The 25,354-nt window shown below is 42.4% G+C and overlaps 1 protein-coding gene across 5 annotated transcripts in view; it reads left to right on the top strand.

Moving 5' to 3' along the window:
- Positions 1-24,968, top strand: part of TACC2 (transforming acidic coiled-coil containing protein 2) — a 150,577-nt gene extending 125,609 nt beyond the window's left edge. For 4 of the 5 annotated variants that reach the window (XM_082486493.1, XM_082486492.1, XM_082486494.1 and 1 more), the window contains 9 exons: positions 700-840; positions 1,646-1,726; positions 9,229-9,372; positions 10,274-10,350; positions 14,872-14,915; positions 21,044-21,204; positions 21,902-22,008; positions 23,126-23,246; positions 24,212-24,968. In XM_082486493.1, the coding sequence (XP_082342619.1) occupies positions 700-840; positions 1,646-1,726; positions 9,229-9,372; positions 10,274-10,350; positions 14,872-14,915; positions 21,044-21,204; positions 21,902-22,008; positions 23,126-23,246; positions 24,212-24,277 (942 nt within the window). In that variant the 3' untranslated portion in view covers positions 24,278-24,968. The remainder of the gene's footprint in view (positions 1-699; positions 841-1,645; positions 1,727-9,228; positions 9,373-10,273; positions 10,351-14,871; positions 14,916-21,043; positions 21,205-21,901; positions 22,009-23,125; positions 23,247-24,211) is intronic. The other variant, XM_082486496.1, reaches the window with a different exon arrangement.
- The last annotated feature ends 386 nt before the right edge of the window (positions 24,969-25,354 follow it).

Below are 25,354 nucleotides of genomic sequence, written 5' to 3'. Positions count from 1 at the left end.
CATGTTAAGCTATATGACAGTATATTTACTGAGGAGTCAAAATAAGAAGCAACTCACTTTATTACTATGCTTAATTTATATTAACGATGCTGTTGATACCATCTCACAAAATATTTTTCACGAGCTTCAATACTTTTCTCACTGTAGGGAGTCTTGCGTACTCAAATCCCAGAGGTCTTGTTTTTGTTGTTCTAATTCTGTCCACCCCCATATTATGCTGTTATAATTGTGAACATAACTCAGTTTATTCCCAGTCAGCGGCAAAAGACTTTGCAAAGGCAGCAAAGAATCTTGCTGAGGTTCCCCCCAGTTTTGATGGTCTTCAAAGCTTTTGGACTGCCTTAGAAATGCCTGAACTGAATATAAGCTACTGTATGAACAAAACCTATGGTGATGGTTTGAAAACTGTCATAGGAGAATTGAGAGCGGGCTGTGGTCCGTTGTTTGAGAGCCATTGCTTTAGAGGTCCTAGTATTACTTACTTCATGTTAGTCTTGGCAAGTTGACTCAGCTTTTAAATTAGGAAGAATTGTTCTTGATGTTTGTCCGTTACACCTGTGGATCATGTATTCAAAAGTAATCTTCAGGGGGGCAAGAAATTACTAGGAATCAAAGATCTGCAGACACGTGTGTTGCTTTTGGCCTGAACTACTTTGACAAAATCTCTATTGCTTACTCTATGTCCTCCTTACCCTTCAGACATCTCCTGAAGACTCCTTTGTCTCTGCCGATGCTCTTCTCAATAGGATATCTAAGAAAACCTCAATATGTGATCAGCCTGAATATCTGGATCCTGACTTAGCAGAAAAGAACCCCCCAGTATTTGCTCAGAAACTTCAGGTTTGTAGCAGAAATATAAATGTCACTTTTCTGTATGTTTGTCTATACACAGGTAGAGGAATGCTTTGCCTCATCTGAAAGGGGTGGGGAGAGGATTGGTGGGCAGATGGGAAAGAAGCAAAATAATGATTTGATTGTTTCCAAAGTATCTTTGGCCTTTCGGGAACTTAAGGAACAGAGATATTTTAATTTAATTCATATAATACATAAATTTAAATTTCATCAACGCTTGCAGCTATCGTGTACCACCGATGCATATATTTTGCAGAAGTCTTTATAAAACAAATCTTTTAAGCTTGAACACAGGACTTGGTGTGTTCACCAAGAGTTGTCTTGACACCTGGCCTTAGTAGGTCTGTATGCACAGATTCATTTTCAGAGATTTAGGCCCTAATTCAGCATGGCTTCTTCTAGGAAAAGCGAGTAGATCTGCAGACCAGTTCTGTAGGTCAGGATGTATCTTCTAGAATATTTGTAGGGAAACTTTAAAACAGCAAAGTTTGAGTTGAGAATGGCAGCTGGCATAAATTCACATAAAATGAAAACAAAAGGAGAGGAGCATTGTTCATACTGACCTCCTAATAAAAATTATTTGTCTATACAGCTACCTCAAAACTAACCATAACCTGGAGTTTTGTATCAATGTTTTAGTCGTGAGAGGAATACGGGATGTGTTTGTCACCCAGGAATTGTCAGAATTATACGTTAAAATATAACATTCCATTTTTGAATGTGTTAAACATTTTTGCTGTGATCTTAATACATTTTTTTTTCTGTGGATTGCTCACAACCGAACACTTGACAGGAGGAGTTAGAGTTTGCTGCAATGAGGATAGAAGCGCTGAAGTTAGCCAGGCAGATTACCCTGTCTTCTTTCCGCTGCGAGGTATCTGTTTTGTGCCTGCCACGTGTGTGTGAGTGTGCACAGACTAAGAAACCGAGTGCTGCTTTTTCTTTAACAAGGTAACTAAGGCTCTCGGGGTGCAGTGCCAAGCTGCGCGCGCCTCAGTGTGACACCAAAGAGCATGCCGAAAGCAGTACTGCACACGGAAATGCTCTCACCTGCTCCGCTTACAGAGTTCTGCTACATCCAAATTAACAAAAGGCAGATTTGAAGGCAAGAAGCAGGCAGGCACAGACCTTTCGCAGGAGACAGATCCTGCAATCAGGCAGCCATTTGCCTTCTGTCTGCAGCAGGATTCGTCCTAAAATGTTTGATGGCAAAACAATACCAAACCTACTTCTTATCGAGACGCTATAGATTTTGACTGTAGGGGCATTTTGCCTTTTGTTGGCATTTTCAGCTTGAAATCAGACACTTTGACCCTCAAAGTTCAGAAGTGAGAAGTTCAATCAACCCTGCCTTCAGGCTGCTGAAGAAAGGGACTACAGCAGGCTTGGAAGGGCTGTAGAGCTCCCAAGGAAAAAAGGCCTCCCGACACAATGTGTCTTTATTCACGAAGATCTAAAGCTTTTTTTATTTTAGTGTTACTTCTCTGTGGTGCTGGTTAGTGCCTTCTCAGAGTGATGCTCTGCGTGGCTCGAGGGATGCACGGGGTCCTCGCTGTGTTTGGAACAGGACAGAAAAGCTCACTCTGGTGCACTGGGTTGGGTGGTTAGCCGGTTGTGCGGTCAGTTTATGATGCCCTTCATGCTGCTTTTAATAAAAAACTCCAGCCAGAAATGTTAGTGGCTTTCTTGGGAGGTGGTATCAGATGAATGGGACGCGGATGGGATGGCAGTGTCCTGCTGCAGCGGGACATTTTATTCCAAATGATGAGAATGTGCTTCTGATGTGTTCTTCTCCGTGATCTTTCTCTTCTTATACTGGCCATTAATAACTCAGTGGGGAGTCTTTTGCCCGGTTCTATATCATCTCAAGTTCGTTACAACATAACAACATTTGGGCTGGTTATAGGGTAGAATTGCTTGGTGCTCTAAAGATCAGTAATAAAGTAGCTAGTTCATAAAAGTAAAGATTTTTTTTTTTTCAGCTTAACTGTACTTTTATGAGAAAATAATGATCTTATTTGATTTATTTTGCGTACCTTAAATAGCCGACGAGCCAGCTGTTTCCATGGTGCACGTGTACTTACCGAAGTAAACTCATTCCGTGCAGATTTATGGGTCTTTTAAAGTATGTGGCTATAATCTTTTATTTAATCAAGAAAAATGTGCCATTGTCTTCATTAGTAACCAAGATTAACCTTCTCCTTAAAGGAGTGAAAAAATAAATACCATTTTCCTGTTGGAGTGCCAGCCTGTGTGTGACTGCCTCCCCTTGCTCCGTTGCCCCGAGTGGCGGGTGTCAGGAGAGGGTGAGGTGGGACCCTCTCTAGATCCTCTCTACCTCCTTATTCTCTCTCCACCTCCTCGTCCTCCCAGCGCTTTGCTGCAACACGCAGCTTTCAGGCTCTCCATCACCAGGAAACACTCAAGATCAAACACATAATAATACCTAGATCCTCTTCACAAGTTATACAAAAGAATTCTGTTAGACCTCTGCGTTTTTCCTGCTGCAATTCAGAAACTCACAAATTGTACTATTTTAGACTGAAGAGAATAGGTTCGTGCGTTTGTGAATTCTTTTGTGTTACCCAGGCAAGATTCTGAGCTGCAAAAATGTTATAGGATGTATTTGATTATGTGGAGTGTTATTTTAAAGGTGCCTTTTAACATCATTACAGCATTCTCTTTTATATAGAACAAGTTTATGAAGTCCTTGGAACTTGGAAACGGGGAATGGATTTCATGTGAATTTTACAAAATGCCATTAATCTGTAAGATAAAGATAGCAAAACCGATGAGATGAGGAGAGAAAAATAAGCAAAAGTCTGCCCTCGGACAGAGAATCGGCAGCAATTTGGCGTTCGCAAAGCCCCATGATGGTCCAGTCACAGGAATGCTTCTGGCTGGATCCTGTGGGTGTCGTGTTAGGCTGGGAAGGACTTGTGTCCTTACGTAACTTCACTGTTTCAGTGGGAGGTTGCTAATGTAAAATTAGCCTGTGATGACAGCCCTCGTGACCTACAGTGACTGACGGCCTGGATTAAGGATAATAGGATCCACCAGACGACCTGCAGTGACTTAAATTCGGATGCTAACTGGCACAACTCCTTTCTGGTTGGCTGGCCTCCGTTGTTTCCTTAGTGTTGTATAATTACATTTACCATTTGCTAAACCATTACAGGATGGGGCAACAAGACCAGGATGCTAAATAAAGACACAAGCACTTGTTATGGCAAGTTACCTAAAATAAAGATTAAATACAAGCATTTTCTGCTAGCGCTAGGGCCGAGAATAAGGACGTGCAGTTTGTTGTTCTCAGACAGAGGGAAGTTATTTGGCCGCTCCCAAACTTCTTGTCAGACACTTCAACAACAGCAGGACTAGTCGTCTGGTTTTGCATTGCCAAAGATTTTTATCTCCCAGCGTTGAGATGAATTAACGCTTCTCTGTGAAACAGTCTCCATTAGGATGTCCTGTGGCCACTTTTTTCCAGGTGCAACTTGAACGGAAAGACGATAGGGTTTGTGTCCACCACCCCACAGATGCTGAGGAGATGTAGAGTTGGGTGTTGAAGTAAGATCCAAGGAAAGGAGAGAAACTGAAGGGAAAGGCTTGGGAACAAACGGGATTAGTGCGTCACGGCTTTGGGGGGCTCTCATGGTAGTGAAGGAGGAATATTGCCTTCAAACGCGGATACCGTTTTTTCTAGTAAAACTTTACAAGCAGGGAACTTGTGCTTGGATTTTAATTTTCAATGTATTTGCACGCATAAATAGGTCTTGTTTTGCCTCCGTTGACCTATCTGCGTGCACCTCAATTAGCTAAAAGAGTAGATTGTTTGATGCGCACCCAAGCAGTATCTGAGCGCTTGTAAAGCCAAGCTGGTTTTCAGCAGGGCTCGATACATATTCCTCTAAACAGTAGGATAAAAACTAGTTTTCATTTTCATTGCAGCGCCTTTCTCTATTTTCTTTCGCTTTGACCTTCTCGAAGTGAGGTGACTGCAGCTGGATAATCCATGTGCGTTTATTGCCTTTCTGTCAGACCTCTGGTTTCTGTGAAGGATGACGGGAAGAGAAGAGGGAGGTGCATCAGGCTCTCAAATATTTACACTAAGATTGCGGTGACCTACATTTAGTAGTAATTCCCCTGCAGACTGCAATCTTTCTGTGCGAGGTTCAGTGACTTACAAATCCCTACGCTTATTATTACCCCAATTAACTGCTTACCTTCTCCAGCAATTAGGTGTGGAACTTGTAGCGCTGGCGGACTTACTTTGGGTAATACCGTCATCCTGTTGGTCAGGTTATATTATTGTCTCAAAATAGGAATGTTTGGAGGCAGGAAATAGCAGTTACTGCTTGTGCATCAGTTTGGAGCTCTGTAAAATTGACTTTTGAAGTAAAAGCACGAGGACTTTCACTGGTTGGTCCTGCCAAAGAGCCCGGCTGTGGCTCGTGTGGAGTGTTTCCAGAGTTAGGACGATATTGGTCAGACCACTACCGCAAGTTCACTGGTTAAATTCCAAGTATTTTTACAGTCATCTTTGGAAATTTTAAGCTGTTTTTACTATTTACTATTTTTTACTATTTACTATTTAAGCTGTTATTACTATTCTTTTGTACAATTTACTCAAATGTGAGAGAGAACTAGAGAAAGAATAACTATATTAGTGAGGTGTTATGGCTATATAAAAATATGCATAAGAATGTATTAAATGCTTTAAATGTTCTTTTTTCTTTAAGAGCTTTTATCATCCTGGCAGTTACTTTGACACGTTTTTATATGAGCTTGAAGAAATTTGTGTTTCTTTTGCCGCAATTAATATTTTCCAGCAATCTCTTTATGAGATCCAGCAAATTAAGCTGCAGGAGGCTTTTGAAATACGATACACACAGTTCAACAGATTGATCTTCAGGATGGCCTTTCTTTTGAGGGCAGCTTTGATGATCTAATGGCTCTTTTTTATCTCTCGTTTTTTCTTGCCTTGTCTTTGAGGAGGAACTAAAGTACATTTTTCTGAAGTTAGGGTACCGAGTTGAGCCAGCAGTAGTCTTATTTATCGGCTCTTTTACCTTTACTCAGATCTGTGGACAGCACCATGTGGTTTGTGTTTATGCACTTAGAGAGATGTCTGAGCTTGTGGCCCAGATGTATTTTTTCCTGCGTAGTTGTTGTATATTGGGACATACCTTCAAGCATACGGGTTATGTAGTTTTGATACATCTTGTGATGCTTTTTGCTCAGGTAGGAGAATCCACTGGATTTGAGGCTGCACGTCCTAATTATGTTGGAATTGATCATTATTTTGTGTGTTTGTGGTTAAATGTGGCAAAAAAGAGAAGGAATGGCTTGCTCCATAAATACTACAAGTAATAGTCAATTGACTCCCATGTTTGAAAATGAACAAAAAATACAGAGCAAATTAGCGAGAGTCTCTTCTATAAATAAAGATGCAGCATGGTGTTTTCTAAGTGCTGTTTAGCTTATTCTTGCTCTAATTAAATTTTCTTGCCTAGACTTTTATTGTTGCTGGTTTCTTCGTGTTGTCTACAGATGTGATATCAGGAGCGTCTAGTCCTGTGTTTATCTCGAGTGAGCATTGTATGATGTAATTTTTAACACAGCTTCTTCAATAAGGTGTGATGTGAGAACTCAGAAGGGATTGCAACAAAATTCACAGTGGGTTTGGATCCTTTCTATTATTCTAGGCTATGCGAGAAGAACTGTGAGCGAGTGGATGACTTGTGGAATAGTGTCTGACAAAATTTCTTTTAACTGTGTCGGAACAGCAGCATGTGGTGTTGAAATTAATGAGGTCTATTTGTGTGCACATTGTGGAGAGGAGGACTGAACCTCGGTTCAGACATTATCTACTCACTTTCACATTCCTGTGCTGTAAGAAGTAGATTATGGCTCTGCTATTTTATTTAAAAAAAAAAAACAACAACAAAAAAACAACAAACCAACAAAACCAACCAAACAAGAAAACCCAACTAAAAAACCCCAACCCTCTTTTAAAATAAAAGAAAACCTTTTTCTCTCTTTTACGTAAAAAAAATCTTTAAAAACATCTTGATTACTACTCTTAATTATTGCAGGTAAAACCTAAAGACTAAGGTACTTCATTAGTGAACTTGAAGGAATAGAATATGTTGCTTTATGCACAAAGGTAACAGGTAAACTGGAAAAATATGTTATCCCATTTCAGCAGCAAGCAGGTGCTGTACCAGAAAAGCCGTATGTGAATATCCATTTCCATCAGTGGATGGAAAAAGGCGTCGATCGACCTGACTTCCCTCCCCACCTGCACAAACTGGGGGCCACGGTCCGGCCCTCTCCGTGGCTACACGCAGCATTGTCATAGAGACAATTCTAATTGTCAGAGAGCCCCAAAATTCTGCTACTGAATCTACAGGTTAAATTGAAAAAATAATAACAAAATTACTCCATATTTTAAAATGCAGTTTTGACACTGGCTTAGCAAGTGACGTGTGCATACGTACACAGTGAGAGAGGGATTTCTGTGTGTCCTTCCTGCTGGAGAACGTGAGTTGGAATGTTCTGTAGCACGTGAAGTATCTTCTTAGGTCACAGAAAATCAAGGGATTTCAGCCATACTCAGATACAAGATCTTTCCTATGACATGTCTTTTGGTGGAAGGATTTCATATAAAAAGAAAGAGAAAGGAAAATCCTTAACAAGTGCAAGAGCACGTCCCTGGCCAGGGCTAAGCCCACCTTCTCCCCTGGGGCTGCCCTGGGACTGCTCTGGGCAATGCGGGGACCAGAGCGGGTCCTCAGCCCGGGAAGCGGAGGTGCTCTGGCTCTGTTTCGCAGAATTATCCCGGAGATGATGTAGCCTGTGCCTGTGCGGTGTAGTTGTGGGGGTCCCAGCACTGCACGGGCGGAGGGGGTCCCCCTTCCCTGCTCTGGAGCCTGGAAACACAACACAGCTCATAGAGATGCCTCTTGCCATTAACTCGCTGCCCCGTTTGGTTTCTGTGAGGGTTTCCTCTTTTAAAAAAAAAAAAAAAAAGTTAATTTTTCTTTTTTGTGCCATTTTGATTCTCCAGCTTGTTTTAGTGCAGTGTTGTAAGGAAGCCAAGTTTTGGGGATTGCCATGGCGTCTGTACTGTCTTCCCCGTCCCCAGTAACCCTGATTCCTTCAGCCAGTTTCTGGCATATTTAACAGAGGAGTGAAACGTTAAACACCAGCAATAGGGATATGGTCACATCCGCTCCCAAAATAATTTTGTGACTCGCCAGCAGCTGAGAGAAAGAACATTTTGTTTCCCAGACGGCCAGAGGCAATACGCAGCCGGACAGTCAGCGCGGGCACGTTAGCTGGTTGATGGCGAGATGCAAAGCATAGGTAGGGGACACAGGGACGTATAGCTGTGGCGGTGCGTCTGCTGCAGGGGGGGGGTCTGCTCTCAGGGGGCTGCTGCGGGGGAAGAAGTGCGGGGGAGAGGTGCTATGGTATAGTGGAATGAGTGTGGTGTTGCTCGAGCATAGAAATCCAGACCGTAGATCTGCTATGGGTGGTGTCTAAAAATGTGTGTGTGGGGGAGGTTGTTTAGCATCTTCCTTGCTGCCTTTTGTAATCCTCTTGGGTTTACTGCGCTGTAACTTGGATTGTTGGTACCCAGAGTGTCGTTTGCAAGACACTGCATCTCAGTGTCCCGTACCTCTGTTTTGCTCTCTTCCTCATTTCACCCGCTGCTCTCCTCCCAAGTTAGTGTGGGCCGCTGACATGAGCAAAATTGGCAGCTGCAAATTAAACCTCATTTAACTTACTAATTGCATGCTAAATACCAGTGGGGCAGCAACGTCACCTGTGTATTCTATGATGCCATGAGTCTATATGATATTCACGCTTTTTATGGAATACTCTTGATGATAGATACAGTGTGTCGGTAGATCAGACCTAAGAAAGCGAGCTGTCCTCTTGCTTCTGGTTTCTTAATCTATTTTTATGGAAGCAGAATTCCCCTTAACAAGCTCTGTGCCTCCGATTCTAGTTTCCTCTGCTGAGGTGCATTTCTTGTGGATGTTTTGATGAAATTTCTGCATCAGAAAGCAGTACATTTTCTAATATAGGACCTTAAAATATTGGTGGCAAAGTGCTGTCTTTATTTTCTCTATATAAGGGTAATATGGCTCTCTTGGTGCTTACTGTGGATCTTAAATGTATATTTTAAGATTGCTAAATTAAAAAGTTCCTTGTTAGTGTTATCGCTGTTATAATTTAGTAGCGCACAGGATTCTAGTCCTAGCTCAGGACCCTGGTGCCTAGCACTACACCCAGAAAACACATTAGCTAAACACATATTTAATGGTTCGTTTCTTTGTATTTAAAAAAAAAACAAACACACAGAGAGAACCTGCTATCCCAGCAGATGTTTCCATCTCTAAAAGTGCACTGTACTCCCGGATCGGCACCTCGGATGCAGAAAGCACCGCGGGTCTTCTCTACCCCCAGCAAGACTTAGACTCTGCGCTACGACTCGCCAGAGCAGAGGTAATTTTCTTCAGAATTTGGAAAAGGAAATACGTGACCCTTGTGGTTTATTTCTTTCCTGTTTTCTTCCAAATGATTCATATTGTGAACTCTTGTTCTATTCTTGGAACTATCCTCAGCCGTGCTAAAACCACCACCAAAGCAAAAGGCGCTATGGTGTAAGTTTTACTTTTTTTGACATAAGTGAAAAGCAGACATTACATGAAAATAATTTTTTTTGGTTTTAGCCTTGACGGTACTAAGTGCATCTTGACATTGCTATATAATTCTATAAAAATTGTAAGATGCTAGAAATAGGAATAAAATTATGTATTTTACAAAGCTACAGATAAGATTAGTCTGGCTAAAAATAATAAAACATGGGTACCATCTAGTGTTAGAGTATTCCAAACTTTATGGTGGATTGTGTGAACGAAAGGAGCACAAAAGGAACCCAGTCCTTTGGGTATGAAATTTCATGGACAGTCGACCCTAATATTCATGCCAAAGCAGTAGAACCCCCTTAGAGGACAAATCATGGGACCATGTACAGAAGTATTTCAGATTTGGCACCAGGTCAAATCAAAGTGTAGTGTAACATAGTATTTCCTGAAAAGTGTCCTTGTTATAATCAGAAATGAAATATGAAACAAGAACATTGCGTGTACTCTCCTAAATTAGTTTTTTTAAAAACTTGAGTACGATTTCACATCCGAACTTTTTTAATTGCACCTTACAGTCTGAAAAAGAAAAAAAATAATCACTGGGGATGCTTGTATTTGAAACCATTGTGCATTTGGAAACTATACCCCTGTTAATTAGGATTTGATATTAAAGCAAATATTGTACACTTATTTAATTTCCTCTTTAATGGATCACTTGGTTGAACTTTTTTTTTCCCCCTTTTCTTTCTTCATTTCAGATTGTGGCCAAGGAAAGAGAAGTATCTGAGTGGAAAGAGAAATATGAAGAAAGCAGAAGGGAAGTGATGGAAATGAGGTGTGCTATTAACTTGTCACTAATCACACTGACAGAGAGTCTCATTTCAGCTGTGGATGGTATGCAGAGTTACGGTGATTGCACAACTGGTTTGGTTAGCGGAATTTGTTTAGTTATTTTTAACTGCAGGCTTTGGATTGATCCAAAAGGGATACTTTGTCTTTGCTCTGCACGGTGGACACCCCTGTTCAGGGTAATCATTGAAAACTTCTATGTTGCTAACCTCATTTACATCCACAAAATACTGAGCTAAGAGGGCTCTTAATGTAGGTTAGTGTAAGGGAAGAATTTCCTCCAGTTTGTGCTGTGAATTCACACACGGAATGTGCAGTTTCTGTTGCCTGAGTGAATGAGTCTGCCCGCAGAGCTGGCAGAGGGGTGCATGTGCTAATTTAAAATTCACTCTCCCCAAAGACTTTTGCCAACAGAAAAAAGAATGCGAAGGTTTGCAGATAGGTATGAGCAGTACAGGCTTTCTCCAGGAGATTGTTGTAAAAAGCTTCTTTAACAATAGAATACAAAACCCCATCTGCCCGTAGGAAAACATTTCTTGCAAAGGAACTGCTCTGGCCTCTGAGTGTTGACTTTCAAAGAGATTCTACACCCTTTTCTTTAAACTGAACTAATTTTTTAAATTATTACACACACTAAGCTTGATTTCAGTTAAGCAATTTGGATTTTGAGAGCTGATAGAAGGACCCTGACCTTTTCGGTTTCTTCTAGTTGTATCTGTTGTTCTAATATATTCTGTTTCTCCTTGCAAACCTGCCTCTATTCCATTAAATATCTGTATACTGGGACATAACCGGTTTGACCTTTCTTCCCAGTCCAGGTCCTACCACTTGCAAGGGTGACAACAAAATCACTGTAGTGGATGAGTTGAGGGGTGTTGCTCAAAGAATCACTATTGCTTTCCATTCAGTGAGTTGAAAGTTTCAGCCTTTTTTTTGCACAGTGGTAGTACCATAAGAACCACTTACCGGTGAGCTTGACCTGCTTCATGATCGGAGTCTGAGAAAGTCATCAGTTGCAAAAGAGATTGTATAAAAATATTTCGTGGAGTCTTTAAAACCTATTATTTTCTACCTTCAAACAGACAGAAAAAACATCTCCCTTAACGCATAAATAAAAGGAAACTGTCTGATTATTTTAGCATCCTTCTTTTAAGTAATAGTTTCTGCTATTGCTTCTGAGACTGAATTTTCTTCAAAATCACTTCTGTTCTAGCGCCCACTTCATCCCAGAATTAAACGTCTCGGTGGTTTAAAGCTAAAGCCAATGAGCTGTGTCACATGGTGACCTGTGTATGCGATACCTGCTTACATCCTGGAAAACCGTACTTAGGGAGTAAGGGCGAAAGGGAACTTCAGTGCAGAAGTCGGCAAACGCTGGCACGGGTGCCAGGAGTCCCACATGGCAGATCGGAATAGCGGCAGCACGGGGCTTTGAGCCAAAGCATCTTCAGAGAGGCGTCTGCAAAAGGCAAGGGCGGCCGCTTCATGCCTTTCACAAAGCCATCTCCCAGTGCCCAGCTGAGTTCTCTCACCTCTTGTGCTCTGCTCGGGAAAGGAAACAAAACCCTGGCATAGCCCTCAAATGCATAATGAGCCAAAACAGAAAGGAGCTGCTGCAAGCGGTCAAACCTGGGAAGCAAACCAAGGGATGAACAGAATGAGGAATTGTGTAAGGAACGTCTCAGCCTCCGGCACATGCTCCAGTGCGGCACTTGGTCTGTTCTCCAGGAGCTGCCTGGGTGCACGCGCCTGCCGGCTGCAAACGGGCACGGACGGAGGTTGCTTATTCCTTAATGAGAAGAGAGCAGGGAGTGACACAGAGCAGCTGGCACACTGTAGATCTCTACCTTCGTCTTCCTCGCAGTAATTTGCTTGTGGGTCTACACCCTCAGTAAAACGTGATTTGAAAAAAGCACATCATCTGAGCCAAATTTCCCACAGGCACATCCCCCGAACACATGGGTGAAAAAAAAATAAAATCTGATTGATATTGTCACAAAATGATAAAATATGCATGTGTGCACAAAGAAAGACTTCTCTTGGAAGATTAAATGTTCAAACAGTCCATGTGTGGTAAATTAGAGATGCAGCAATTAGATATGACATAACGATAAGCAAGGAGTTGAAGGGATTCTCTAGAGTTGCAAGCACAAAAGCATCACTGTCCATAGAAGGAGAAGCAATGATCCTTTACCCAAGTCCTGCATAGTCTACTTGGAATATCCTGAGTTCAGCAGAGTTGCCCGAAAAATGTCAAAGTGGAGGAAATTCCACTCCAGAGAACAGTAGCCAAGATAAGAAGTTGTAATAATGTAATAACTATCGAAGAGCTAAACCGGGGTGAGCTATACCATTAATCCAATGGTACAACCAGCGGCAGGCAAGAAATATTTAAATATGGCTATTTGCTGGTCTAATTGATTATTCCTGTGTAAAGGAAGTCAAGCAGATGACCTCTGAGGTCCTTTGTAGCCCTGGATTTTGGTGTTTTTATGACTTACGAAATAATTGGAGGAAGTCGATAAATAGACTGAATGTCTAATACACCAAAAGTTAAGCCTCCACAGCGTGCCAAGCTGGGGTTGAGATGTGCCATCACAGAGAGGAATGATGTGGCCAGCGTCCTTTGGTTCCCCAGCCATAATGACCCCTGTTTAGGCTGCTTGACGGAAGGAGGCCTTTGACATGAATCTGGAACAAGACTTCACTTGCCTGCCTTGCTTTCCAAATCGAATATTATTAAAATCAATGTGCCATTGCAGTATCCACTTCTATTGAACAGCCGCCACATGATTCATAGGGCTGGATACTGCAGAGAAAGCGGTACCTACTCGAACTAGTCTAAGATGGTAAAAATAAGAAATGGATGAAGTTATTTCACTTCTCTGCCGACTTCAGTGGTGCAGCCTCGGCTGGGAAGTGCTGTAGTGTTGTAGCAGTGTTTAATGTCGTGTTTGTTGCCCTGAGCCCTTGGCTTCATTTTCTAGGATGATAAAACTTCCTAAAGGTGTCTGGTGTTACAAGGATATGACATGGCTTTAAAATCCTTATTGCTTACAGCAGGCTTTTGCGGTAATCTTCTTTGGACATGAAACCAATCCCTTCCCTTTAGGGGAAAATCCTTGCGGCTATCTTTGCTCTCAAAAGTGTCATTTATGGTTAAAAAAAAAAAAAGAAAAAGAAAAAAGCCAGTTAAAACAACAGGACTGTCAGCAGGGAAAGCAGCATCCGAGCAGATCCCAGTGGCGGCGGCGGCTGGGGGCACGGCGAGCCGTGCAGGGACGGGCTCTCGCCCCAGTACCAAAAACCGTTGCCTGAAGCCTGAGCGAGGTCAGCAGGGAGCCCGGGCTCTGCCGAGCGCTCTGCAGGAGCAGGGCACGTGAGATGCTACTGACCTTTGGGGCAAGCGGCCTTCTCGGGGGTTTCTGGGCTCTGTTTGTGATTCAGATTTGAGACAAGTGGTCCTGGAGTTACTCCACTGGGGTTTTTGGGGAGCTCCACAAGTTTCTCCTGTCCTTACTGACTTTTGCCTCAGGATTTTCCCCATCCTTTCTGTAACCTTACCAACTGCAGCAGACTTCTCTAAAAAGGAGCAAGTGAAAGCGAGCTAACACTTCAAAAGAGACGCATTCAAATACCACTGAGCTATCTTGAATATCCACTTCAGATGAAGTGTGGGGTAATTTTGTTTTCCATAGACAGTCCTACGTGGCTCACGAATCAAAGCACAGATCAGGCTAGTCTCGTTTCATTAGCTTTATTTGGCTCTGGGAAGGGACGGATCATCTTTCTAAATCACATTTAATCTGCTTATTTTGGCTAACCTCTTTTCAAGAAGGAAATTCAAAGCCTACCGTGAGTATATGAAATGAAATAGTCTTAAAAGTAACATTTTGCCACCTCTGTTTCAAAAATAGATTTGGGAAATAGGACGCAATGGATTTTGTGCTACATAATTGAATAGTTTGGTCTTGTTCTCTTAAGTGCTAATGGATCATTTAGTCACCTTTGGAGAGTGGAAGATTAAATATATTTTGGATGAGGGCCAGCTATGCTCCTGTTAAGTTTATTTGCTACCAGTTATAACTTTACATAACTTTTACATTAAAAATAAGCAAACACAAACATGGAGAAGAGGGGAGAAAGTAATGGAAAAATAAGACTCTCTAACTCTTAGACCAGTGTGATTACATTTATATTTAAATAATGATTGGTAATGTACTTTGGGCATGTTTCAAGTAACAGAATTTGTTCAAAGCAATCCCTTTTCCCTCCCCCCACCTATACCGATTTACGTGGAGAATTAAAAATCAAGTGCAATGTTTAAACTGCCAGTTTTATTTGTTACTCATGTAATATGCAGCATATAAAAGTGCAAAGGGGTTCTGTATCTCTGTGTAAATACCATAGTTCAGTTATTGAGTAGCATTATTTGCTAAGTAAGCATTAGCAATTACGATGTTTGCCAAAAGCTTTTCTTTTTTTTTTTTTTTTTCCCCTCTTATAGGAAAATAGTTTCAGAATACGAGAAGACGATTGCTCAGATGATAGGTAGGTGTTTCTACTCTGACAGATGCTATCCTCTGATTTTCTGAAGAGAGCCTGGAAACGTAGTTGAAGTCTCTGGGCTTCATTTTGATGCTAGCTACGGCTGCTGGTGCTGCTGGGAATTGTGAATGCACCTGAGGACACCAGTGTGTGCTGCCAGGTTGTGATGAAAAGCCAGAAAGTAGCTCCCGAGGCAGTCCAGGTAATACGGAAAGGTCAGGGCTTTTTCTTCTGCATCAAAGCAAACTGTCCCATAGGAAACGTGTTTAAATGCTTTGCCCACAATTCGTGGGTATCTCCAGGAGAGACTTTCAAGGACCTAAACCCTCTTTAGTCATCTGCTCCCAACTGTTAAATGGGAGATACCAAACTTAGCTCTTTACACCAACAGGGATTATCCGTGCTAAGTGCATTGGTCGGACCAAAACCTAGATTAACTCCAATCCCAGCTGAGAGATTATGAGTGGCCCAGTCCACCTCCCCAGTTATTTACTGACACAGGAGTCTCCTTTAAAGTCTAAATTATGGCATGTTTTGCCTCACAATGATTAGAAAACGCCTTTGTTAACAGCACACCCCACAAATGAAAAATGCCCTGTGCAGTAGTATTTCGAATCGGATGTTGCGGGATTCATGCGCTTCCTTGGCATGGGGGGTCTGGCCCCTGGGATGTGATTGTAAAGCCTCCTCGTAAGATTTCCAAAGCTCTTTTTCTTAGTCTGGCTGTAGAAAGCGGCAGTGCCTTGTGCTGCCCTGTACTGCTTTGGCTCGAGCTGTCTCCCAGAAGGGCGAACGGCTGAGCGGGGTCGTGGGTTCTCCATGGCCAGAATTGCTGGGAAGAGCAGGAAAAGAAGCAGTGAAAAAGCAGGACCGAGCTCATCTGGCCAAGCTCAAGTAAAGCAGCAGAGAACTGTGAAATACCGTTAAAAGCCATTAGGAGTGGCCTCGGAGTTCAATCTGGGCTGCGAGACGCAGGAGAAAGGCTAGCCTGGCCAGTGGTGTCTGCGAGCGGGGAGCGGTGTGAATCCAGCCTGTTTGCGCTGGGTTTATTGAAAAATAAAAAGAAAGAAATTATTCCGCTTACTTCCCTTGAGAGAACTGTCACAGAGAGTGTGCTGTGTGCCAGGAATACCACCGGCATACCAGCGTCTGTCTAACCGGTTTGCAACAGAGAAGGATTTTTTTACAGCTATTATATAGTATATATATATTATATTTTATATATATATATATATATATAGTTTTGTCCCTTTTAAAATGAGCAGTCCCCTCATATACGGTCAATATCGTGTGATCCCCAAAATTTTGGTTTCTTTTAAATTTTTTTTTTTTTTTTAAATTAATGCTTGAGTTATGTTTACATACATTTGCAGTGAATTTGCTTATTTTTGCCCAAAGAGGGTAGGGGAAAGTAGTTCAACGTCTGGTGCTTTTGCTGCCTTCCTGCATTTCTCAGCCACTGGGAGACAGCCCAGCCTCCTTTCAAGCGAAGGGGAAAATGAACCTATAAATAAACAAACAAATGTTACTATAAAAAAACCCCAAATATATATAATAAAATATAGACTAACGAACAATATATGATAATAATATGCCTGGCTTCATTCTCTATGGTGTTATGCCTCTGTTGCCTTTTGTATGTACAACTGAGCAAATTTGCCTGTCTCCTGACATTACGTCTGTCATTCTCATCATGCAAGTGTTAAAATAGGAGTGAGCAGAGTATGCAAAGAACTTAATTCATTTTGGTTTACACGAAACGTACTGTGGTATGGCTTCATCCCTGAACCTGGCCATTCATATGTGCAAACACAGGACCTGTCCTTTTTTCCCCAAACATGTGCATATAGTTAGCAACAGAAGTTTCCTTTTGATGACAAATCCAAATCCTTTTTTTGAGAAACAGATTTAAAAAAAAATAAAAATAATCAAATTGTGAGACCGCAGTGCAACAGGAAGGTATAGAATAAGGGTCCCAAGGCAAAGGCACAGCCATAGCGTACATAGTAAATTCTACAATTGCCATTTCCTCTTGTTGCAAAGAAATCAAGGATAATTAAAGCATCAGGCCATTGACCACCCAGGAAATAGAAAGATCTTTAAACTTCAAATTCAGAGTATCAGGCAGAGTCTTTCAAATGAGCAAGTTTTTAAGAGCTATGGTATAGATAATGTAATTTGCTGTCCATTTGCAAAGGAACTGAACCAACAACAATGACACAGAAAGCATGTGCTAATTAGAGCAATATGCAAATTCTATGGTAATGCGTTAAATGCGAGGCTGCTTCTCCCTGCATTTAATGTAAATTTTTGACCTAATTGTCCCACTTTCTCCTGTCATTTGTTGTAAATTACTGTCCCTTCTGATAAAGGAATTCACTCATCCAAATGCTGTGTTGTGGAGGAAAGTGACTGTCTGTGTGCTATTTGCATATACTTCACTGAACTATTATCACAATAATGTCTTACTGCTTAAGCAAAACATGCATTGTAACCAAAGAAGTGCCTGTGCTGTTTCTATTTATGATTTAACCCTTCTGAGCTATTTATACAGCCCTGTTAGAAGGGCATTACAAGTGGACCCATTTCACAAATCCCTTTAACGAATATTCACTGTGGTTGATGGGTCCTGCTCAGCTTTTTATAGGTTGTCATGTGTATATATATATATAATGAATATTGAAAGTATTCCATTTTAACAATATATGATCGTATATGTTTGCCTGTAAAGGCACTGAAAACATGCATTGCAAGCAGTAATTGCCTTTGATTTCAAGGAGAGGTCTAGTATTTCCTGTCATATACGTATGGAACCCAATATTACCCAACTTAGCTTATGCAATTAGTTTCATGCCATACTCCGTACAGCCAGAGCTTGCAAGCTGTCAGTGCATACATCCCTCTTAGGGTCTCTTTGCATATCTTTTTTTTACCGGTGCTTTTAACTCTTTTTCCTTTTTTTCTTACACTTGCCTCAGCCCCTAACACATTCTCGTTCGTATTGAGGAAGGGGGCAGAAAAAAGAACAGGCTTTTCCAGGCTCGCCTGCTGCTTGCGCGCTGTGGCTTTGCTGCCCAGGTTGTGCAGCTCAGGGCTGCGTGGCACCCACAGCCCTGCGGGACGGAGCCGGCGTAACCCCGATGCTCACTGCACCCCCCACCCCGCACGCACCTCGCTCACGGCCATCCACAGTTCCCTTCCAAAATCCCTGTCGTGGATTCCCTTTTTTATTGATGGATTTGTAATGTTGGGGTTTTTTCCTGTTAAAAATGTATCCTTATACTTGGACGTTTAAATACGTAATTAAATTCTCATTATGAAGAACAAACAGATGTTATGCTTTGTGCATTACAGGTTGTTGCATTACTTACTTTCTGCTTTCCTAACAATTCCTGATTTTCTGTTTTGCTTCCGTTTTTGTTGCTTCTTGCTATTTGCTTGCAAAAACAAAACAGGCAAGCCTGGTAAGTAAAGCTTTTCACCAACTTTCACACCAGCATTTTGCATTTTTAGTTTCTTTTGCTTTTGTTCTCCGTTTGCTGCATTCCCATTAAGTAATGTAATACTGAGCTGAGCCTGAAAGCGGATCTGCTGTGGTGGTGCTCTGATTCTGTCAATTTGGATAGCGTTAGTCCTGGGCGTACTGTTGTTATTGTTGGTGAGCTGTGGACAGTGTGTGTTGCAGACATGCGAGCCATTTAATTAAAATATTTTAGTAACATAACCTCATAAATATCTTTAGAAATAAGTGTCTGTAACTGCTCAACTAAGACTCGACTGGCAGGCTATGATCAGCACAGTTGCACTAAGCAGCTTCTTCATTAAAGTTAAATCATAGTTTTCAAAAATATCACATAGATCTTCCGGTCCCCCTCCAGCCATATGCCAGTTTCTGTTTTCTGTAGTATTTAACCACTTTGGTTTTAACGGTATCTCAGCTGTTAGCAGAGATCATCAGATGCCCCTTTCCTAAAGCTCACATAAGCCTTTCCCTCTTTTCAATTTATATGTCACTCCCCCAATATAAATTCCCGTTTTCCCCTTGGAGCCTAATGAAGGCCCCATCTCGCTCCCTGGTCCACGGACACCTCTAGCGTGTCATGGACAGGAGAGGAGAAAGGGAGTATCAGCCATCACTTGCCCCTAATTCCCGTGTGCCGGTTGCAGTGGGGCTGGCGATGTGCGGAGCTGGTCCAGCTGAGGGCGGGGGGGGAACGGGGAGAGCTCGGTAGCTGGGAGGGAGGGAGGCAGGAATTACTAACTTTCTGGATTGCCCTAGAAACAAATAAGAAGGAAGTTGCTAAAATACAGCAGGCAGCAGCCTCAGAAAAAGTAAAGTGGTGACATTAAATACATTTAAGTACATTATGTGATCATGCAAACGGATCCCTTCCCCTGTGTGGAGTTATGACAACAGAGGTTTTGCCAAAGAATGGGATCCTGCCAGTAAGGGGTTGGGATTGAGCTAGAGAGTGTGTAATCTCCAGTGTGATTAAACAAGTCTTGCGCTGGAACACAAGGTGACAACTTCTAAAATTTAGAAAAATAAACAAAGGATGACAAATGGTTTTCTCATTTTACATGAGAATACATTCCTTTTGACATTACGGATTATCACAGAGTGTCTTTAGGAAGGCAAAAGGGAAAAGAATGTTTATTTTTTATGAAATGTTAAATGTGATCAGACTGATGTGTCATTACAGGGCTCTGGGTTTCTCCCTTCTGCCATATCAAAGGTGTTTGTTCAGCGGTAAAATAAGGTGTTATAACTTCCAGTGCTGCAAGATCAGTGCAGGTCCTGAGAGCTTCTCTGGCTCTTTTGGTCTTCTCCATCACATAGAGCAAAATAACCTCAGGTCAGGCTCTGCCCCAGCAAGACGCTGTCAGGGGGTGGGCAGAGGAGCACAGAACACCGCCGGGGTGAGCTGACGCACCGCGTGGCATCGTCCCTGCTCTGGGTTTGCTTAGGCTAGCAAAAAAGCGCATAAAAGGATTGAATATGCAAAAGGAGGAGATTAGTCTCAGTTTGGGAATGGACAGTATCAACTTTGACATTTCAGAGCTGACCAGCACTATGAAATACGTAGTTCAGATGAAGGATTCTATTCAAATAAAAAAAAATAAATAAATAAACCCTTGTTTACTTCTTTATATTTCAAAATATAGAGGCCCGAATGCACAGGTGTAGATTCTGAAACGCCTTGTGCTTTTTACATGGGAGACCTTACCTTAGTTTAGTTTCTATCGTAGACAGAGGAGAATGGTAATATAAAACTGCTAATTTTTGCGGGTTGGTTTTCATTTCAGTATCATTCAAAGTAGCCCTTAAAACATGAACACGCAACCATATTTTAGGATACGAAACAAACAATGAAGCGTTTTGGAAGACAATGCCAGACCTCTTCTCGCAGTGTTGTATGGGTATTCCTAGTTATTAGTAGGTCAGTTCCTTTGAAAAGGCCTCTTCCATATGGATTTGGATTCTGATTGTGTTCTTCCCACCATTCCTGCCTCAAATTTAACTATACCCAGAAATTTGGAAGATATTTTCTGCAGACCAGAACTTAGAAAGTCGATCTGATGTTAAATTTCTTTTCTGGCACTTGCTACAATAATCCTAAGAATGAGAGTTTGCAAAACACTTTTTCCAAGGGAAGAATTTGACTTGAATTCCATTAAACAAAGTCCCTCGTTTGTACAGGGTTAGAAGAGAGGCCAGGGGATGACAAGCATATATCAGCAATGGCAAATAATTTATTGCCTGTGCTGGTGATATGCATAAATGTCCTTTCCTTCAGCTAGTGCATCTTCAGGCAAAGAAGGGAAATCCAGCACCTGCCTTTTTCATGGGAACAGCTGAGTTGAAAGTGAAATAAATCATCAGTACAGATATATTCACATTTTTTCCCCAACATAAAAGTATTTAAATATCCCTGTATTTAGCAACCTTTTTCCAAAGCAGGATTGTGTCTTTATATAAAAAGGACTTTTGTGGATCCTGCAAACTTACTAATACACAATGCAGAGCACAGTATAGCAGAAACTATAGATTATAGTAAAATCAGTGTTCTTACTACAACGACCCTTCTGAAAATTGCTTTTTTTCCCTCCCCCTCTCTTCTTTCTAACAGAGGATGAACAGAGAGAGAAATCTGTCTCCCATCACACCGTTCAGCAGCTGATAGTGGAGAAGGAACAAGCTTTGGCAGATCTGAACTCAGTGGAGAAGTCACTGGCAGATCTTTTCAGGAGATACGAAAAAATGAAAGAAGTATTAGAGGGGTTTCGGAAGGTGAGTCATGTTAAAGTCCCTTTCTTGGAAGAGCAAAGCTGAGCAGGCTCTCGTGTACCAGTGCCGCTTAACAGAGCGCGCAACTGGTTCCAGTTGAATCTGATGTACTACATTGGAGGGCAGTGTGCTGTGGGGAGGGAGAACACGAATGCTCATTTCTGCTTTCTTTTTGGCTCAAAAAGATGAAGATTTTGCACAAGAGTAACTTGCTCCCATGTGGGACACTGCGATTTCAATAGATGTCACGTAACTGTGGGAGTTGAGCACACGTCAGGGCTGGCTTCTGGACTGAGCGTTCTGTTCAAACCTTGGAGGTGAATTCCTCGGGTCAGAGGCGATGTCTAAAGTGCGTGATGTAACGTAATCCTCAGATGAAGGAGTGCAGCCACGCATCAAACGCAAACAGAAGAATTGTAAAGCTCTTTGCATTGTGTAATACTGCTTCAGATGGCCTCTGGGGGGGGCTGTCTGTGTTAGGCTGCAGCCCTTAAAATATCTGAATGTGACTCCCGCAAATAGGTGCCCATCCTCCCAGGTTGGACGGGGCTTGGAGCAACCTGGGCTGGTGGGAGGTGTCCCTGCCCATGGCAGGGGGGTTGGAACTGGATGAGCTTTAAGGTCCCTTCCAACCCAAACCGTTCTGTGATTCCACATTTCAGCCTCTTTGATTAACTTTAGTGTAATCTTCTCATTTAAGAATGAAGAAGTGTTAAAGAAATGTGCGCAGGAATATTTGTCACGAGTAAAGAAGGAAGAGCAGAGGTATCAAGCACTCAAAATTCACGCTGAGGAAAAACTGGACAGGTAATGGATTGTGCACGTCTCTTAACGGGAGTTCATGCTGTGGGAGGGTTCCTGGGGCTGGACCTTGCACCCCAAACCTGCTCCTTCCATACGCAGAGCCCAGGCTGCTCTGCGCTGGAGGGTGGAATGAAATGCCCTGATGAGAACTTCTGTAATGAGCTGGTGTTTCTTCCAGCTCCTGTCACATAGAACACCTCAAATTCTATCTTTATCAAATATCTTCATGTTTCTTTAACGTATTTTCCAGGAAAGATCAAGCGAGAAGCCATTAGCTAGGTTTATGCAGCTGTGGAGGGCTGTGCTCAGATATTTGCGCCCACATCCACTCTTTCTGCCCCCAGAGGTTTGCTCTTGCCCCTGGGCTGGATCACTGCCCCTGCCTCAGTCAGCAGAACAGAACATGCGGGTGCCGCTCAGCTGTTTCAGTGCAGAATCAGCGAGGCCGCCTCTCCCTAGTAACGCCGGTTATCTGCGCTGGAGCAGCCCAACTTGTGCCGGGGGCGACGAGGAACAGTGGCACAAAAGACCGTGCCAGATGTGCAGGGATAGTAACTCCTTAAGCCACCGTTAAGGAGCGAACATCTGATTGTGGCTTAAGACAGGCAGCTCCGGTTGATTTTCTTTTAATTTTTTTTTGCCTTGCTTCCATGAAACAACCAAGTAAGCATTTCTAGGGATTACCTTCAGGACTCGTATTACAGTCCCCTAGACCCAAGAGATGTCTCTAAAACGTCGCTAGGATTGATCAGTGCCTAAAACCAAGTGAGACTTGGATTTGCTTTCCAGCTGTTGGCCCAGCTGCGAGTCTAGTCTGTAGGAACTGGAGATCAGATTTGGAAGCTTCCATAAAACACCACCGCCTAAGTGATATTTATGAGCCCAGCACAGATGTCTGAGAGAATCAGGGAGGGAATGACACGGACGTTAAGAAGAGACTTTGCAGCCTCTGCTGAGCAAGACAGGGAGTCATGAAAAGTCTCCAGGGACAAGTCTCAGAATACTTTGTAAGATGCGCAGAAAGTAGCCCTGCCCTCACCACCCATCTGTTAAGATGCAGTCCATCCTTCGGTACCCGCTGTCCTTTCCTGTAGAGAACCTGACATCTGTGTTTTTCTAGAGCCAATGCTGAAATTGCACAAGTGAGAGGCAAGGCTCAGCAAGAGCAAGCAGCGTACCAGGCCAGCCTTCGTAAAGAGCAGCTGAAAGTGGACGCGTTGGAAAGAACACTGGAACAAAAGGTAAATAGCGATCCAGCTTTTTTAACGCAGAAGTCAACGGGATGACCAAAGTTAGGTGAAACTTCCCCAGGGTGGCTGCGTCCAGCTCTCCCCTGGAGCTCAGACCATGGCCAGGGTCTGCCCGAGGACCTCTCCAGCTCCTCAGGTCCGGCTGGCCCGGCAGCTCCCCGGCCCCAGGGAGAGCAGCGCTGCCCAACCCTTGTAACCAGATCAGCCGCCTGCACGGGGCGGTTCGGGCGGGTGGACCCATGTGCCAGGCTGGGAGCTCAGCCACCGGCCGGGCCCTGGGGCGGACTCAGGCTCGGCCAAAGCTCCCCGCGCACCGGTGTGCCAGGCAGGGCCCCTGGTTTGCTTTGGCTCTCGGGTTTAAGATCTTCTTGGTTTAGTTCTTCCTTCGGTTTCTGTTTCCGTTTTTTGTTTTAGCTGTACGCGAGCGTATGTGCCTCTGCCGGTGTCGGAGACAAAATGATCAGATACAGATCTGTGCGGCTTAGGGCAAAAGCGACTGTAGGAAATCCCTATTTATATCTCGTGTTCTGTGGCTCAGCAAAGGAGTTGCCTTTCGGTGTAATCCAACTCGTCCTTGCTTAGAGCCCCCGGAAGAAGAGGGTGAAAATAATGCTGTAGAGGTGCAGCCTAGAAACAAGTTTAAACTATGTGTTATTGTCGTGTGCTCGGAATGACTGCTGTAAAGCTCTCTGCTTTAGTGCTAAATTGTACTGATGGAAGTCAGAGGAGCTGTATGTGGAAATAAGTAAGCAGATTGAATGCACTACACGTAGCTCTACTATGTGTGCATATATGTACCTATATATCTCTCTCTATATAGAGATGTTACGTTCTCAGTATTGGAGAAAACTTAGTTGTGCCACACTTCTCCTAAATGCTCGATAATTAAAAAAAAAACCCTCACCTTAATGCAACAGTATTTTTCATAATACTTAATATTGCCTTTTATTTTCCAGAATAAAGAGATAGAAGAATTAACAAAGATTTGTGATGAACTGATTGCCAAAATGGGGAAAAGCTAACTTTTAACCAAATTTCTGGACTTCGATATTGAGTGCAATATGACCATTGGCACACTGATGTCCATACATTTATGTGGACAGGTTATATTTTCACTTTTTCGTATGCACTACTGTATTTTCTTTCTAAATAAAGTTGATTTAATTGTATGCAGTACTAAGATGACTATCAGAATTTCTTGCTATTGTTTGCATTTTCATAGTATAATTCATAGCAAGTTGATCTCAAAGTTCCTGTATCAGGGAGATTGTCAAGTTCTCTAAGAAATTACAAATTGCTGATCCTAGCCTTCCCTTTGTACATGAGTTCCCATGTTGGATGTCTTTTGGATTTAATATAAACATGTATTACTTGCATGGGGACTCTTGCCTTAAGGAGTGTAAACTTTATCTGCATTTGCTGATTTGTAAAATAAAATTAAAAATGGAAAAAAAAAAAAAACAAAACGAAAATGCATGTGACTTAAATGAAATTCTATTGTAAATAAATTTTTTCGTTGAAAGTTGAAGATAAGTATGGCTCTATTTTATGTACTTGCTTTCTTCATGTGCAGCGCCAGACAGAGCATTATTGAATTAATTCACAGAAAGCGCTTTGTGGGTCACTGCTTGGAGCTCTCCGTGGGTCACAAGAATATGTGCACAGTGCACATGTGCACTATGTCTATGTCTTGCGCTCTCTATAAATATATATATGCACTAGATTTGGACCAGTCAGGTCTCAAGCATGGGCTTAGCCCTCCAAAACGTTTAATACGCTGACCCTGATCCAGCAAATCCCATAGGCAAATGGAACGAGACTGTTTGCGCGAGTTGGTGGCTGTGGCATGCGATGATGGGGTGGTGGTTTTTAAGCATATCTGTCACTGAGAGGGGAATGCATTTTCTTTTTCCTGCTGCTAGAAGAATTTGTATGCAGGGTTTGTGGAGATGAAGTGCCTGTGATTAGAAGTACAACCAGAATAAGCTAGATAAGTAGCATTCTCGCACACCTCTTTATCCCATAAGTTATCCTCTGCAGGGGATTAGGTATGGAAGATAAGCGTTAAGGCTTTAACAGCAAACAAACTGCTTTCTTTG

The sequence above is a fragment of the Vanellus vanellus genome (assembly GCF_965231255.1).
Source record: "Vanellus vanellus genome assembly, chromosome: 7".
Lineage (NCBI taxonomy): Eukaryota > Metazoa > Chordata > Aves > Charadriiformes > Charadriidae > Vanellus > Vanellus vanellus.
Note: the sequence above shows the minus strand (reverse complement) of the source record. Positions and strands in the feature narration are given on the sequence as shown.